The sequence below is a fragment of the Xiphophorus couchianus genome, chromosome 14 (genome assembly GCF_001444195.1).
Source record: "Xiphophorus couchianus chromosome 14, X_couchianus-1.0, whole genome shotgun sequence".
In the NCBI taxonomy this organism is placed as follows: domain Eukaryota; kingdom Metazoa; phylum Chordata; class Actinopteri; order Cyprinodontiformes; family Poeciliidae; genus Xiphophorus; species Xiphophorus couchianus.
Window position 1 is genome coordinate 20,993,415 of NC_040241.1, and position 14,758 is coordinate 21,008,172.

A 14,758-nucleotide genomic window follows, 5' to 3' on the forward strand; every position below is an offset into this window, starting at 1 on the left:
CAGACTGGGAAAGTTTAGAGATTTCAAATAAAAATGTGTTTAAGTTATACTACATTTTAAAAATGAAATTATTGACTGAATTTACTTATTCTTTTTTTTTAGCTTCAATGTTTTCATTTACTGAAATGCTCCTAAATAATCATTTAGTTTTAACCTTTTGATCTTTTCTTTCTTTATCCTTTATATTTATATATATATTTTGCTCTGTTGTCCTTTTCTTCTCCCAAACTTTGACTCACCTTCATCGTCGTTATTTAGGGAACGTGCGTCCATCCCGCCACCAGAGCTCGCGCGTGAGCAACAACTGACCAAAACAAGCCGCTCGCATGCGCGTGCGCGCGCTCTCAAACACGTGCTGTTTGTTCGATGTCCGGACGAAAAATGATGCGGAAGAAAAACACAAACTTCCCGTTTTGGAGAGAGTGAAGCGGCTCGTGAGAAAGTTTATGAAAGAGAGAGATGCGACCGATAATAGACGCACGCGCACAGACGCACGGGCCTGCCTCTCCAGGTCTGCTCTGATTGGTCCATCGGTGTGTCTGTCATCCGCGCGGGAGGGGGAGGCTGACCTGGAGTCTGATCCAGGCTGCTTTACGCACAGACCGGACAGTCCACGCACGGATTTCCACGGCGAGACTTTGTCCCGGATTGGAAGAGTTGAGAAGAAGAGGAGGAACGGAATAAAAGAGGAAGAGGAAAATTAAAAGGAAAGCAGAGGAACAAGTGGTTTCCAGCTGGAAACTGTCCCACACATCCCACTTCCAGCGCCTCCATGTCGCTCACCGGCTCTCCTACGCTGCTCTCCCCGAGCTCGGGGACGCAAACTCCCGTCGGGCTCTACCGCTCCGCCCCGGAGGCGCTCCACACCTCCTCCGCCGTGTCCACCAGCACCTCCAGCCCGGCGCACATCAACTCCCACTCCCACTCGCTGTCCCCGTCCCCGCGGCTCACCAGCAGCATGCTGAGCGCCTTCCTGCCCGGACCGGGCGGCGCCCTGGGCTCCCTCGGCGGGCTCGGCTCGCTGAGTGGCCTGACCCCCGGCTCCCCGGGCTTGGTGCAGACCTCCTCCGGCGCGGGTCTGTGCAGCGAGTGCAAGCTGGTGGAGGTGCACGGCGTTAAGGTGGCCAGCTTCAACGTGGACGGACAGGAGCTGATCTGCCTGCCGCAGGTGTTCGACCTCTTCCTGAAGCACCTGGTGGGCGGGCTGCACACCGTCTACACCAAGCTGAAGAGGCTGGACATCACGCCCGTGGTGTGCACCGTGGAGCAGGTGCGCGTCCTGCGGGGGCTCGGCGCCATTCAGCCCGGCGTGAACCGCTGCAAGCTCATCTCCAGGAAGGACTTCGAGACGCTGTACCAGGACTGCACCAGCGCCAGGTCAGTCCGCGGAACCGCCTCGTTTCGGGTTCAGAGCGCAACTTTCAGGGATGCGACTTGAGTTTCAGGACGGGAGAAACGCACTTTGCGCAACTTGCACTTTTTGTTTTGTGGTTTTTATTGCAAGGGCAGTAGTTGTGCACTATTTGTTATCCATTTCGAGCCAATCTGAACTCAATCTGGAAAATTATTGCAATCAGTTAGCAGAGAACCCGAATCGGTTCGGGTCCTTTCAGGAATGCAACTTGAGTTTCAGGTGTTTGTGCAACTTACAGTTTGTTTTTGGTCGTTTTTATTGCAGGGGAAGTAGCTCCGCGCTGTTTATTATCCATTCGACTCAATCTGAACTCAAGGTTCCGACTCCGCCTGGGAAAAATATTGCAATTATGTTTTCTAGCAGAGAAACCGTCTCGGTTTGGGTTCGAAGCGCAACTTTCAGGGATGCAACTTGATTTTTAGGACGGGTGAAACACGTTTTGCGCAACTTAAAGTGTTTCTTTTGTCGTTCTTGCAGCGGAAGCGGCTCCGTACTGTTTACGATCCACTTCGACCCAATCCGAAATGAAGGTTCCGACTCATTCTGGAAAAATATTGCAATTAGCTATCAAAGAACCGGGATCGGTTTGGGTTCAAAGCGCAACTTTCAGGGAGACGTATTGAGTTTCAGGACGGGAGAAACGCACTTTGCGCAACTTTCAGTCATTTTTCTGTCTTTTTTTATCGCAAAGGAAGGAGTTGTGCGCCATTTCGACCCAATCTGTCTGTTAGGACTCAAAGTTCCGAATCATTCTGGATGTACATTGCAATTTTAAGTCATAATTTTCCAAGTCAATTGAGTCCAAACTTTATGTAAAAGATTAAAATCAATCAATTGGATTCTCATTTAGATGATGTCCTTATGCTTTTATTTGTCACGTGGTTTTTACACCGCTCAAGAAAGAAAGAAAAAAATGAACCCAAGTTGCACCAGTTTCCTGTTTTTGTTGTTTTTGCTGTAGAGTAAATGTATAAAAGAGTCCAAACTGTCACTATAAGTGTTTTTTATTATTTTTTAGAGTAATTCAGTTAAAGTTTGAGCTATATGTTTGGAAAAGAAGCTGTTAAACATTTAGCAGCTTTGAAATGTTTTTTTTTTTTTTTTTTTATAATTTGTGATGTTTCTGAAGGTAATTATATCATTTAATACGTTATTTATCTTCAATAAGTGAGATATTTAAGTAGAGCTTGTGCAGATTATTGTTAAAAACAGTTCAGAATCTGCCATTTTTGTGTTGATTGCTTTGATTTGTGATCAGCAGGTGAAATACTAAAAACAATAAAATCTTTCCAGTGTTAATTAAATGCATTAAAACTACAAACTTCCACTGTTTTCAGTCTATAAACCCATCAACCAACAGAAAAACACTTTTTCTTTCTTTCTTTTTTTAGTAAAAATCACATGGAGATTCGGTCAGCCATGTTTGCCTCTTGTGTGTTTAGAGATGTTAGAAAAAAAGAAGATGGACGGATGGATCTCGTAACAGCGAATCAGTATCTTTCATTATTTTCTAGATTAACTTTGCAGCTCGTTGTGTGAGACGTTAAAGGAAGAAGAAAAATAATCGAGTTTGTTTCTTTTTGTACAACTAAGACCACAGAAAGCAAACAAGGTGTAGTTTGGAGTCATTATCTGTCGCAGAAATGGTTTGCATGTTTAAAACAAATAAAATGTTGATGTTTTCTTAGAAATGCAGCGTTACAGTGTGAGTCAGTGTGCAAACACACGCTACAGCCTCTGTGTCTGATGATAACCAGTGTTTCTTTGCACTTTGTTTTGAAATCTCTTGTTAAAAAGAGCAAAATCTTTGTTTCTATCTTACTGTAATCGGTGCTAGAAGTGTTTTAATTTGTCGAATTCTCCAGATTTGGGTGTTTTTCTGAGTCAGCTGTGAGGAACAGAGCTAATTAGCAGAGCGTGTTTTTGGCAGCAGGATGCAGAGGAGTCTCTTTTGGAGCGTGCAGAGGACTCTGTTTGTGTTAACAGAACTGATAACAGGCTTTATTTTTACACCGGAGCGGGATATTTCCGTCGCTTCGTCTCTGGAAAGGAAGCAGTCGAAACATCGTGCGGGCGGAGAAATGTGGGAGAAATGTTTTGGGTTTATTTTCACTGACTTTTGATTTGATTGGTTGGTTATTTTCATGCATGTGTGAGATATTGGAGAGAAATCTTCTAAGTGCAATGTGCATGGTTGGGTAGTTACTAGTTACATTTACTCAGTTACATTTACTGAGTAACGTTTTGGAAAACAGTGTACTTTAGGAATATTTTTACTATGCTGTACTTTTTACTTTTGCTTGAGTAATTGTATTATGGAGTATTTCTACTCTTGAGTAAAATGTCTGGATTTTCTACCCACTGAATGAAAAACATGTTTTAACGTTTTAACACACACCTGCAGTTTCTGTTAAAGTTTCTGAAGTTTTTTATTGAGAGAAACTGATTTGGAAAATTTTCTTTTTCCTGTTTTTGTTATTTTTTAGTTAATTATATGAATTATTGTCATTTTTATCTTTAAAATACCAAAAGTTCCACCGTTACCAGCGTTATATTTTGGTCCGTCTGATTATGTAGTTTTTAAATATTAAATGATTGATAATTTGATCAGTTACTCAGTACCTGGGTAGACTTCTTACCAAATACTTTTTTACTCTTGCTAGAGTAACTTTTGTTACTCTGTCCTCCTCTGGTGATCCTCAGGGCAGCAGTTTAATCATGGAGTCTGTGGGCGGTTCTGGTTCTGAAGGGACCAGATTTCTGCAGGTTTCAGGTGTTTCTCTGCTTTAACCAAAACATGATTTAAATGAACGGGTCCATCAGCAACCTGTTGCCATGGAGATTCAGCCGTTTGGATCAGAAACATCTAGCAGCGACCTGAGCACCTGGAAATGCTTCAGAGTTCCTGAAAAGTTTTGAATTTCATGGAAATTTGTTCCAGTTATGGAAAAGAAAGAGAAAGAACTTTATCTCCTTCCTTTCATCAGTTCTTCCTGATTCCTTCATTACTTTGTTGCTTCACTCTGTTTCCTCCCATCATTTATTCCTTGACTCAGACTTTCTTTCTTTCAATTGACTTTCCATCCTTCATTCACCCCTTCCTTCATTCCGTCTTCAATTCCTCCATCCTTTCTTCATCATTCTTTCTTTAGTGTTTCCTCAATATTTCTATTTTCCTGCCTTTCCTTTTCTTTGTTTCTTTAGTACTTCCTTCAATCCTTCCTTCCTTTCCTCTTTCTTTAGATCTTCCTTTTATGTCTTCTGCCTTTCCTTTTGTTTTAGTTCTTTCTTCCATATTTTCTTCATTTTTATCTTTTAGTTCGTCTTTCCATCATACCTTAGCATTCTATCCTTCCTTCCTTTCATTTGTCCATCCTTCCCTCAAACCTTATTTTTCTTTCTTTATTTTTTCTCTCTGTCTTTCAATCCTTTCTTATTTTTTCTCTTCCTTCCATTCTTCAATCCTTCCTCCCTTTTCTTTCCTTTATTTCTTCCTTCCTTTATTCAAATCTGGAGAGTCTTTTAGAAATGCTCTGCGGATTCTTCCTTTTCTTCCTCCCTGATAAAATAAATCAGGTATAAAACATTATAGGGCTTCACTGTAATCATGGAATCATCCTGGAATCAACCTTGAAAGTCCTGGGAATTTCTCCTTTTGTTGGGAACTCTGCTTTTGGTCCCAGTTGGGCTTTTTTTTGGTTGCAGATGACAGACGGACGGTTTTCAGCTAATAATTAACTGAGTTGCGTTGCTGTGGATCCTTGGTGTGTGACCTCTGCTTTCAGACAAACACACACACACACACACCCACACACACACTGTCCTGCAGTTTATAAAGGATTGAATGTTGTCGTTTTTGTCTTCTGCTGACTTACACAATCACAGGTGCATCTCTGTCTCTTCTTTATTCCTCTCAGTCATTTCTCTCTCTCTCTCCCTTTCTCTCCCTCTCTCTCCCTCTCTCTCCCTCGCTCGCCCAGCGGTACATGTCAGAGGTAATAATGGATCATGTGAATGCACATGGAACAACACGGCTGGAGAGCTATTGTTGCTGAACGCACAGCGAACACACACTCCTCTTCCTCCAATCATATTGACATTCTTCTAATGCCTCCTCTTCCTCCTCCTCCTCTTCCTCCTCCTCCTCCGTTTCGCCCTCTTTAAAGCTCTGGGAAAAGAAAAGCGGAGAAATTAAATAATAACACACACAAACGAAGAGAAAGAAAACTCCCGCTGTGCTCCAACATACTTCATCTCCTCTGTAATCCATGTGAGTGTTTGTGTTTCTGTGTGTGTAAACACGATTACCTCCTAAATCCACTTGTGCTCCCCGACGACGGTTCTCGTTGACCCGTGTTTTGTTTCCTTTTAATTTGAAGTGGTTTCGATGCGGGATTATTAAGGATCCGCCGCGTCACCGGGGTGGGAGAACGGGGAAAAGTGAGATTTGTTCCGTTAAAAACAACATTCCCACACGTCTTGTTGAGAAACCAAACATTAGGGGAGCAATTTAAAGCCGATGATGTCATCTCAGTGCCTTTATTAAGTCCACTGATTTATTTTTCTTCACTTTTTAGCAATTATGGGTTTGTAGGAGTCTGAATAATTGGGAAATCCAGTTCTAGAAAGTCATGTTGATGACTTAATTACTTAAATCGGATGTGTTCTAAAAGTTTTAGAACTTCAGCCTTCGAGGATCTCGGAGTGAGAGTGAACTAAAAACAACAAAACACAGTTCAGATTTCTTAAAAAATTCTGAAATATTTCTTTGGTTTGACATTTATATAAAGTTGTGGATTAGAAGTCGACGCTGCTAGCTAAAACGTTAGTTGCGTTAACTGTCAAGCACTAAACCTAAACATTAGATCTGCTAACGCTAATGAGCTAAATAAACATGGAATTTAGCAGAAGCTAATGCTAACACGCTAACTTCAACACGTTATATCGCCTTCAACAGGGTCAAATTTGTTACTGCACTTCTATCCGCATGTTTAGGCTTAAAGGAAGTGACGCTTTGGAACAAACTTTTCACTCATGGTTTCAATTTTATATTTGTGGGGTATTGCTAATGCTGCTGCTAATTTAGCCTAATTGATCATTGTGGTCATCAGTAGATTTTAAACTGTTTATTGTGGAGCAATGCATTCTGGGTATAGAGTAAACGTGAGGAGAAGACTGTGTAAACAGTCTTCACCCACTTCAGAATAAAAGCACGAATGTAAATGTGTATCTTGAAAAAAACTTAAGAGTTGATAACCAAAACTTGAACATGTATATTAAACTTTATTTAATGAAACTTTATAAAATAAGTAAGTACATTAGCGCTGTAGAATTCATCAATGAGCAAAGCATGCTCAATGTTTTTCAAAGTTAGCAAAAATTAGCTACCCTATTAATGCGTTAGCTTAATGCAAGCTTCAGTGACTGTATGAGTTCTTACACTTTTATTTAATTTTCCTTTGGGATCAATAAAGTTTTTTTGAATTTGAATTACAGTGACTATAAATTGTTTATCTTTTCTGTCGTCTTTATTTTCTACCAGGTAAGCGAACTGCTGCCAGATAAACAATATAACAAGATTCCTCCGATGCTTTTTTGTGGCTTTGTGTGCAGAAAGTTGCTCAATGAAACAGATTATGTTTGATCAGTAATGTCTGAACAGTGATACACAGGGGCAATTTGGTTTACAAATTCACAAGGACTATTTTCAATGAGCTACTAATCTGGTTTAATTGAATTAATTCTGATTTTAAAGTCATAGAGCAAAATTAACTGAATACTCTTTCTCAGGCATTTGTACAAAGGCTTGGCATACTTCTGATAATTGGGTACGTGGTCCCGGACGTAGTTGCATAGTCCTAATATTTTCTGTAAGTCATTCTCTGACTGAGGTGGTTGAATGTTCGTCAGCTTTTCTCTGTACCCGTCTGAGAGTCCCAAGTCCGACGTGACTTGGAAACCCAGATAATTCACTTGGAACTGTCCAAATTGACATTTCTTGAGGTTTAGCTTCAGGCCTGCCTTGGTGAGGTTTTCTACCACTTTTTGTAGTCTTTGTAGGTGTTCTTCTTCTGTGTCATCAGCAATAAAGACATCATCGATGTACACAGTTGCTCCTACGTCCCCCAGTACTTCCATCACTGCTGACTGGAACACGTTTGGGGAGTTCTTGTATCCCTGGGGTAACCTTTGCCACACATAGCTCTTGCCTTTGTGGGTGAATGCAGTTTTACCTTGCGATTGTCTGGCGAGGCGTAGAGAGAAAAATCCATTGGCTAGGTCGATGCATGACTTGAACTTCTTGACTCGAAGAGTTTTCAGCGCTCCTTGGGGATTGATTAGACTGGCTCGGTTTGCTATTGTTCTCCGATTCAGGGCCTTGAAGTTGATAACTGGTCTCCAACCCCCTCCAGCCGATTCAGGTTTCTTCACCGCCTGGATGGGGCTGTTGGTGATCGGGTTGAGCTCCTCTCTGATGATTTCCAGGGCGCTCAGCTCCTTCACTATCTTGTCCATCTCCGTGTTGGGTTGCCTCAGTTCACTGCTGCTTCCCTCGAATGAGAATTCTTTGACATATCTTGCGGCCTGGGACTCTGGCCCGACTGGTGCTTCCCTTAACTTTATCCTGAGTGGCTCCATAACCTTGGCCGTGCCGGTCTGGGTGGTGTTTGAAACTCCACTCTGGGGTATTTTTAAGGGATATTTCTTGATCTCCTTTGCTGGGTGGCTGATGCGGCATTGTTCCTCCATTTCAGTTGCCATTCGTACACCTTGCTCCGTACGGAGTCGATGCATACGGGGGTCAACCACCACCACCACCTCTTTGAACACAAAGAAATGACTGTTGGTCTTGGCTATGTTCACCACTCCGTTCTCTGTGACCGCCCTGGCGGTGTCCCCTGGCAAATCTGCCGATCTTAGTCCCTGCACGCTCACCATCACCCTTCTCATGCTTTCGTTGCTGGCGGTCACCAGGCCCCTTTCGAGTCCATGCCACATCTTCTTCCGATATTCCTCCAGACTTTCTCCTTTCTTGTAAACATCAATTGGGACCAGGATTACGGCACCATAAGGAAGACTGTAGCCCTTCATCATCACTACGTCTCCCCTAGTTTTTTCACTACAGGAAGCCTCCAACACCTTTGAATCTTTTTGGTAGTATTTCCCAGCTTGGTTTTTAAGGCTGCGTCGAAACTTTCGATTGTGGATCTTGTATTTATCATTGGTGAACACAATCAGCCCGTCACCTTCAAGGTCCCATATTCCTCCAATAAACTGGTAAATCATGAGCCCGGATTGCAGCCTTAAGCTGATGGTCTCTGATGGTATTTTAGCCAACTCTCGGGTGCTCCTCCAAACATCCGACTTCTGGGTCTTCTTTTTAGGGCGGCCGGGGTCCCATAGCTCCTCATCCGATTCCTCCCCGTCCTCGTCGGAGCTGCTGCCCGCTAGAGTCTCCGTAGGTGGCAGCAGCTGCCTCCTTTCCGTGCTGTGGACTCGGGGATGAAACCCGAACTCCTGACCCCGTCGAGGGGACCAATCCCTGGCCGCTTGCTCCAACTGTTCCTCAGCGAAGGCGTCGATGAGCGATCCCTCGTGATTTTCCTCTTCTGACTGCTCAGAGGGGATCTCGTCGTTCCTCGATGCTCCCGGTCGAGCTGGGATATCGTCATCGCCTTCCGTCAGGTCTATCAGGTCCTGCTGATCTTGCTTCGGCTGGTTAGTCGGTGTTGTGGCTCTGCTGGGCAGTTGAGAGGGGGCCTCAGCCACCTCCGATTCCGCTTTGTCTGGGGCCTGCTCTTTTCTTCGGGTCTCTTTGAAGGCCGAAAGTCTCTGCAGAACCTCGGCATATTCTTTGTATTTGCGCACCCTACTGGCTAGAGGGTTCACCAGGATCCCTTCGATGCCTGCTGCCAATGTAGCTGTCTTCACTAGGCTGTCATATTTCTCGGAGGGGCTGTAGACCATCCGCAGCTCACCAATCGTCCATCCTTCAAGGAGTTCAGCGAACCATTCCAGCCATTCTCTGATCTCCGATTTCTTGGTTACCTTCACCGGGCATTTAACGACTCCCAGTCGGTGACCATGTTTAAGCAGTGTGCAAAAGTATATCCGAGTCTGCACCAGGTACTTCATTAAGTTCCGTGCCATGTCCTCTTTGATGGTGTAGTGAGATTCAAAGAAAACCCTCCTAATTACCTCAATCCAGGAATCCAATCCATCACCGAGTAATATCAACGATACAGGCAATTGTGATAATGTGGATTGGGAAAGATGGGATTGATGACTCTCTCCATCCCGGCTGATGTTGCTTGCCTCTTGTCCCTTTGCTGGCTCTTGCAGGGGATCCAGTTCCCCCCTTTCTTCGTCATCCATAGTTGTCTTTGCCTTCGAGTTGCCTATCCCCCAAAGCCTCTCTTTGCGCTCTTGAGTAGGGATGGGTCCAGGCTGTGTTGGCTACTGGCTTCACTGTCTGGATACTATCACTTATCCTCAGTAGAAGCTTTCCCTCACCTGCATGCTATACAGTTACTGCAAGGGTTGTGACCGACGGCCTTATCAGTCACCGTTAACTCTATTCCCTCAGAGTTAACCATCCAAGTGAGCTATTCAGAATCACACTTCTGTTTTTACTGACTTGGTTTATTAGGGCCCGCCTACTTGGCTCCGCCCCACGTTGGGCGCCATGTCCGTTATCCTGCAATAGCTAGCCCCGCCCACTTCATCACAACCCTCCGGGGCTGACTACTGACCAGTTCTCTGTCTAACAGGTCCGGAAAATCTCTAAGACCTGGGTATTACCCTAAAAGAGATCTATAAGAGATAATCTATTTAAACTGGTGTCGAAAGCGATTCGTCTAGCTCTAACTACCTCCAATCCAGAAGTTACGACCCTTTTCAGTTAAGAAACAGTCAGCTGAGTAGCCCTCACAGCTGCGTAATTCCAATAACCACTCCTGTTAACGGTAGCTCGCTTTCTAAAATATAACTTGCTCTTGGAACCGGCTAGATTAAATTTAGTGACTTGGATGTAAGTCCCTGGGTCATTATTTTACTCTCGCCAAAGGAAATTATGAAGCCTCCTCTTTACTAGAACCATGTACCTTAGTTTTACCTTTATTAAAAGAACTAAAAAAAATGATTAAATGACTCAATTAATTCCAATGTCCACCAACCTCATTAGAATCTTAGAGTAAGAATTTATTAAGCAAGCTTAAGCAGGGATATGTGACATACAAATCAATAATCAATTGTATACAAGTCAAGAGCAGTGTAATAAGATCAACATGTATAATCATACCTTCCTGTCTCTTTCCCTAACCTATGTCACAGATTCTGAGATAGCTTTTTAGGAAGCGAGTTTAACTCATACCCAGTTGGTGGTGGATCTTTGGCAACAGGATCGTCCGAAAACCTTGGTCTGAATCTTTATCCTTTGTGTGAAAAAATCCTCTTTAGAATGGAAGCAAAGTAGAGAGGGTTCAATTGCTTTTGAAAACCCAACTCTTTAATCCCTCCGGGACCTTTGTCCTTTCTCCAAGTCTGTCGCAATGTTTGGGTTGAGGTGAGACCGACGATCGAATCAGGAACCCGGGTTGGACGATTGGAACTTGTCTCCCTTTGGTGGCACGAAGCTTCAGCTTTCCCCGTGGCTCCAGGGTGTGGTCTGCTCAATCTGCTTCTTCTGTTAGCTCTACTTCGGTGCCGCAGACAAAGAACAAGAACTTCTCCTTTTCCGTCTGCTTATATACAGTTCTCTGCCATATATGTGTATGGGGAGTGCCAGTCTACGTGGTTTCGGCCCCTCCTGTCTGCTGGCTGGGATGGAAAGTACCGTCCTTCCCTCAGTGTTGTTCTTAGCCAACCATACCACCCCACCCATCCTGTGCATCTGGCCATCTGTTCAGAACTGCTTGCGACAGCAGGAACTCACAAGTTCCCCTTCTGCTTTTTCCCTTTTTCTTTTTAACATTAAAACCTATGTGCTTTTCTCTGATTAACTTTTAAACACAGTCAAATATTAAAAACTATGTGCTGATTTCCATTAAGCATTAATCATAAGCATTAATCACCTCTTTCACTTATTATAAATCATCAAACCTTAATCATTTCATTGTCGTCATGCTATTACAGATCATGATTCGTACACCTCAGAATCATTCAGTAAATCATTCAGTGATTACTTACATACAGTCATTTTACCTATTGTATTCATCCATATTCAACTTAATCATTATCAAAACATTCAATCATTATAAATCAAAACACAAGATTGCTTTATTTCCCTCAGGCTTTCATGCACCTGTTTCTGCATGTACCTGGATAGATCTCAAACCCCCTACCAGTTTTCTTGACAAAATATAACGCAGACATTAGATGGAGACTGTTGGGCTAATTTTGGTGGTGGCCTCCTGCAGAGGTGTGAACACTCAGAGGTGTTGCAGACACACAACAAGGCCTTAGATCCTGCAACAATCACAGTTTAAATCAATCAGCAGGAGCAAGATGATTGTTTTATGAATATTTTTTATCCCTGATGATAATGATTGGAGCAGTTTTATTGGAAAATATGACGGATTTCCTGGTAAAGCTTTAAAATTATGAAAATTTATGATAAGAACAAAAAACATGTGAAAACAGTAATTTATCCAGACTGTACCCCATGTTATGCTGTCTACATTATCAAACAAACTAGCAGAGTCCCTTTCGTCCATAATGTATTTAGACATTTATTAGCTTGATTTTCAAGTTGATTTTTGATTGATCAAAATTAATAAATTATGAACAAAAAACAAAATCCCACTCATCTTAGAAGGTGAAAAATAGACCTTAATAGATTAAGTGAGGTACATGATAACATTTCCAGATTCATAAGAAAGTTGAATTTCTCCATCTGGGTGGTGCCAAACATTGTTAAGCTGGATGTGACGATTCTAAAGGCAGATGGACAATCAAACGTAGTGCAGCAGGAAGATTTAAACATGTCAGGAGTTTATTAAATGTGTCTCTCTGATTCTGAATTGGCAAAACTTTCCGAGACTTGGAGCAGTCATATTGACTGCCTGGCCAGAAGGGAACCAAGACGAGAAAAGTTTGTTTTTTAGACAAACTTTTCTATAAAGCATAGACAGATTTTATCTGAAACTTGTGATTTTGTTCATAAACCAATCAGACCAACGACTTTTCCTGACGTTCGACTCTTTGAATGGTCGATACTGCACATAAAGTTTGTTCTTTATGTTTTAAAAAAAACAATAAAATCATGTAAATTTGAAATCAAATATTCTGAAGTTGAAGTATGATAAGTGTGGCAACCCCGATTTAAAGTTTGGCCCGTATTCACTTTGTTTTTAATTGAAGGACGGGCCGCGTTTGATCTGAGCGAGAGCGACGGAGTGTTTTCTACTTCCTTGTCACCTCTTTGGTTTTCTGTGTGTGTCCGGGTGTGTGTGAGAGGAAGAATCGATAGTGAGTGACAGGAGGGAGGGTTGCTGATGTCGGAGTGTTATTCTGGGCTCTCCTTATCACGACAGGCTGTTAGAGCCCACACACACACACACACACACACACAGGCATCACAGCGGTGCACACACACACCCACACCGATGATGGAGGTTGTATTGTCTGTAACTCAGGGGGGAGAGAAGTCGTTTTGGTTTGTTGAAGCGTTGCAGAAGAAGCTCCACACACACTCAGCGTGAACTCTTTCTGTCGTTGTGCTGTTTTTCATTCTTTTGCATGGAGCATTAAGTTTTTTTAATGGAACACAGTGGTTTGTGAAAACACACACCGGCTGAAATGTGGTCAGTTGTTGTGCCTGCTTGTCGAGGTGTGTGTGTGAGAGACAATCTAGAAAGCACAAACAGAGCTATCAGTTGTCACTCCGGCTCTGGTTACATGTGCATGCTTGGTTTTGTGTGTCTCGCGCGCATCGTTTCTGTCTGTGTGTCTGGTTTCAGCTCCGCTTTGTGCTGCTGGTTAATTGATAAAGGTTAAAGCGTTGGCCGGCGGGGAGCCGAGGTCACCCCGCTGCAGTGTGACGGAGTGTGTTAGCGGCCAGCAGCCGGCCGATCAGATCGCGTCGGGTTGTTTCTGAAGCAGCTGTAGCTGCCGATTATCTTGAAAACGATTGTCAGTTAATAAAGCCGCTTTCTACCTAGTTTAATGAAGACTTGGTTTGTGTTTTATGGAAGAAATGTTCTCTCAGTAGAATCAGATTCATCGAGTTTATGAACTTTGTTTTTTACTTCAAGTTCACCTGCAAAGCTTTGCATGCAAATGTGACGACCTTCTGGTGACCCAAGCCAAAAATCGAGTGGCTTTTAGCAAATCAAATCACGTTGCGCTAGGCCTTGGTTGGTTCTTAGCAGTTAGCTGGTTAGCATGGCTAATAAAGATAAGTAAACAAAGATAATTTCAGATCAATTTATTCTCTGCTGAATAATTTCAGCAGGTACTTCTTGACGGACATTTGACTATTGAGTGGGTGAAATGTTTGAGCTGATGACAACTAGAGCGCTACTCACATCTGAAGACGCTCCTGTTGTGAGATGCTAACTAAAGACAACACCTCTGGCCCAGCCCAACGCACTGGTGTCATGTGATCAAAACACCATGATTTGATTGGCCAGTATTTGGGCCAGACCAAGATCATTTTGTTTTTGCAGTAATGAGAATAAAATTCTAATAATACAAGACTAAGGTGGTAATAATACAAGAGTAAAGATGCAATAGTGCGAGAATAAAGTATATGATAAATGTATATCATAATATGATAGTTGTAATAATATGCGAATAAAGTCGGAATGACACAAGAATAAAGTGGTAATAACATAATAATAAAGTAATATTAGACTACAGTTGTAATAATTTGATAATTAAGTCGTAATATGGTAATACAATGCGAATGAAGTTGTAATACTTTGAGAATAAAGTTATGATTCCACAAAAATGGTCAATACTATGAGAATGAAGTCGTAAGACAATGACAAAAATTTGTAATACGAGAATAAAGTTGTAAGAGGACAAAAATAAAGCATAAAGTATAGTAATACTATAAGAATTAAATGGGTGCCCAAAAATTATCACATAGTGTGTAATTTCACAGGATATTAATTATTTAAATGTTAATTGTCTAAAAAGTTCAGATTTTAAAGAGACTTTTTCTTCCATGATATTTGGTTATGACTAATAAATACTAAAGTTGCACAGTACTACTATAATTACCACTTTTAGTTTAAAAGCGTAGATGGAATAACTGTTGTAACAGCTGCTAAAACATAAAATGTTTAGATAAACAACTTAACATTTACTCCAGGTTTGAACTCGTCTCTTCCTTTTAAA

The 14,758-nt window shown here is 42.2% G+C and overlaps 1 protein-coding gene across 1 annotated transcript in view; it reads left to right on the forward strand.

The window, feature by feature from the left end:
• Positions 1-294: 294 nt before the first annotated feature.
• The window catches only part of LOC114157956 (dachshund homolog 2-like), a 102,544-nt gene continuing 88,080 nt past the window's right edge, over positions 295-14,758 (forward strand). Inside the window, exon 1 of the mRNA XM_028039235.1 lies at positions 295-1,377. Coding sequence (XP_027895036.1) covers positions 773-1,377 — 605 coding nt within the window. The 5' untranslated portion in view covers positions 295-772. The remainder of the gene's footprint in view (positions 1,378-14,758) is intronic.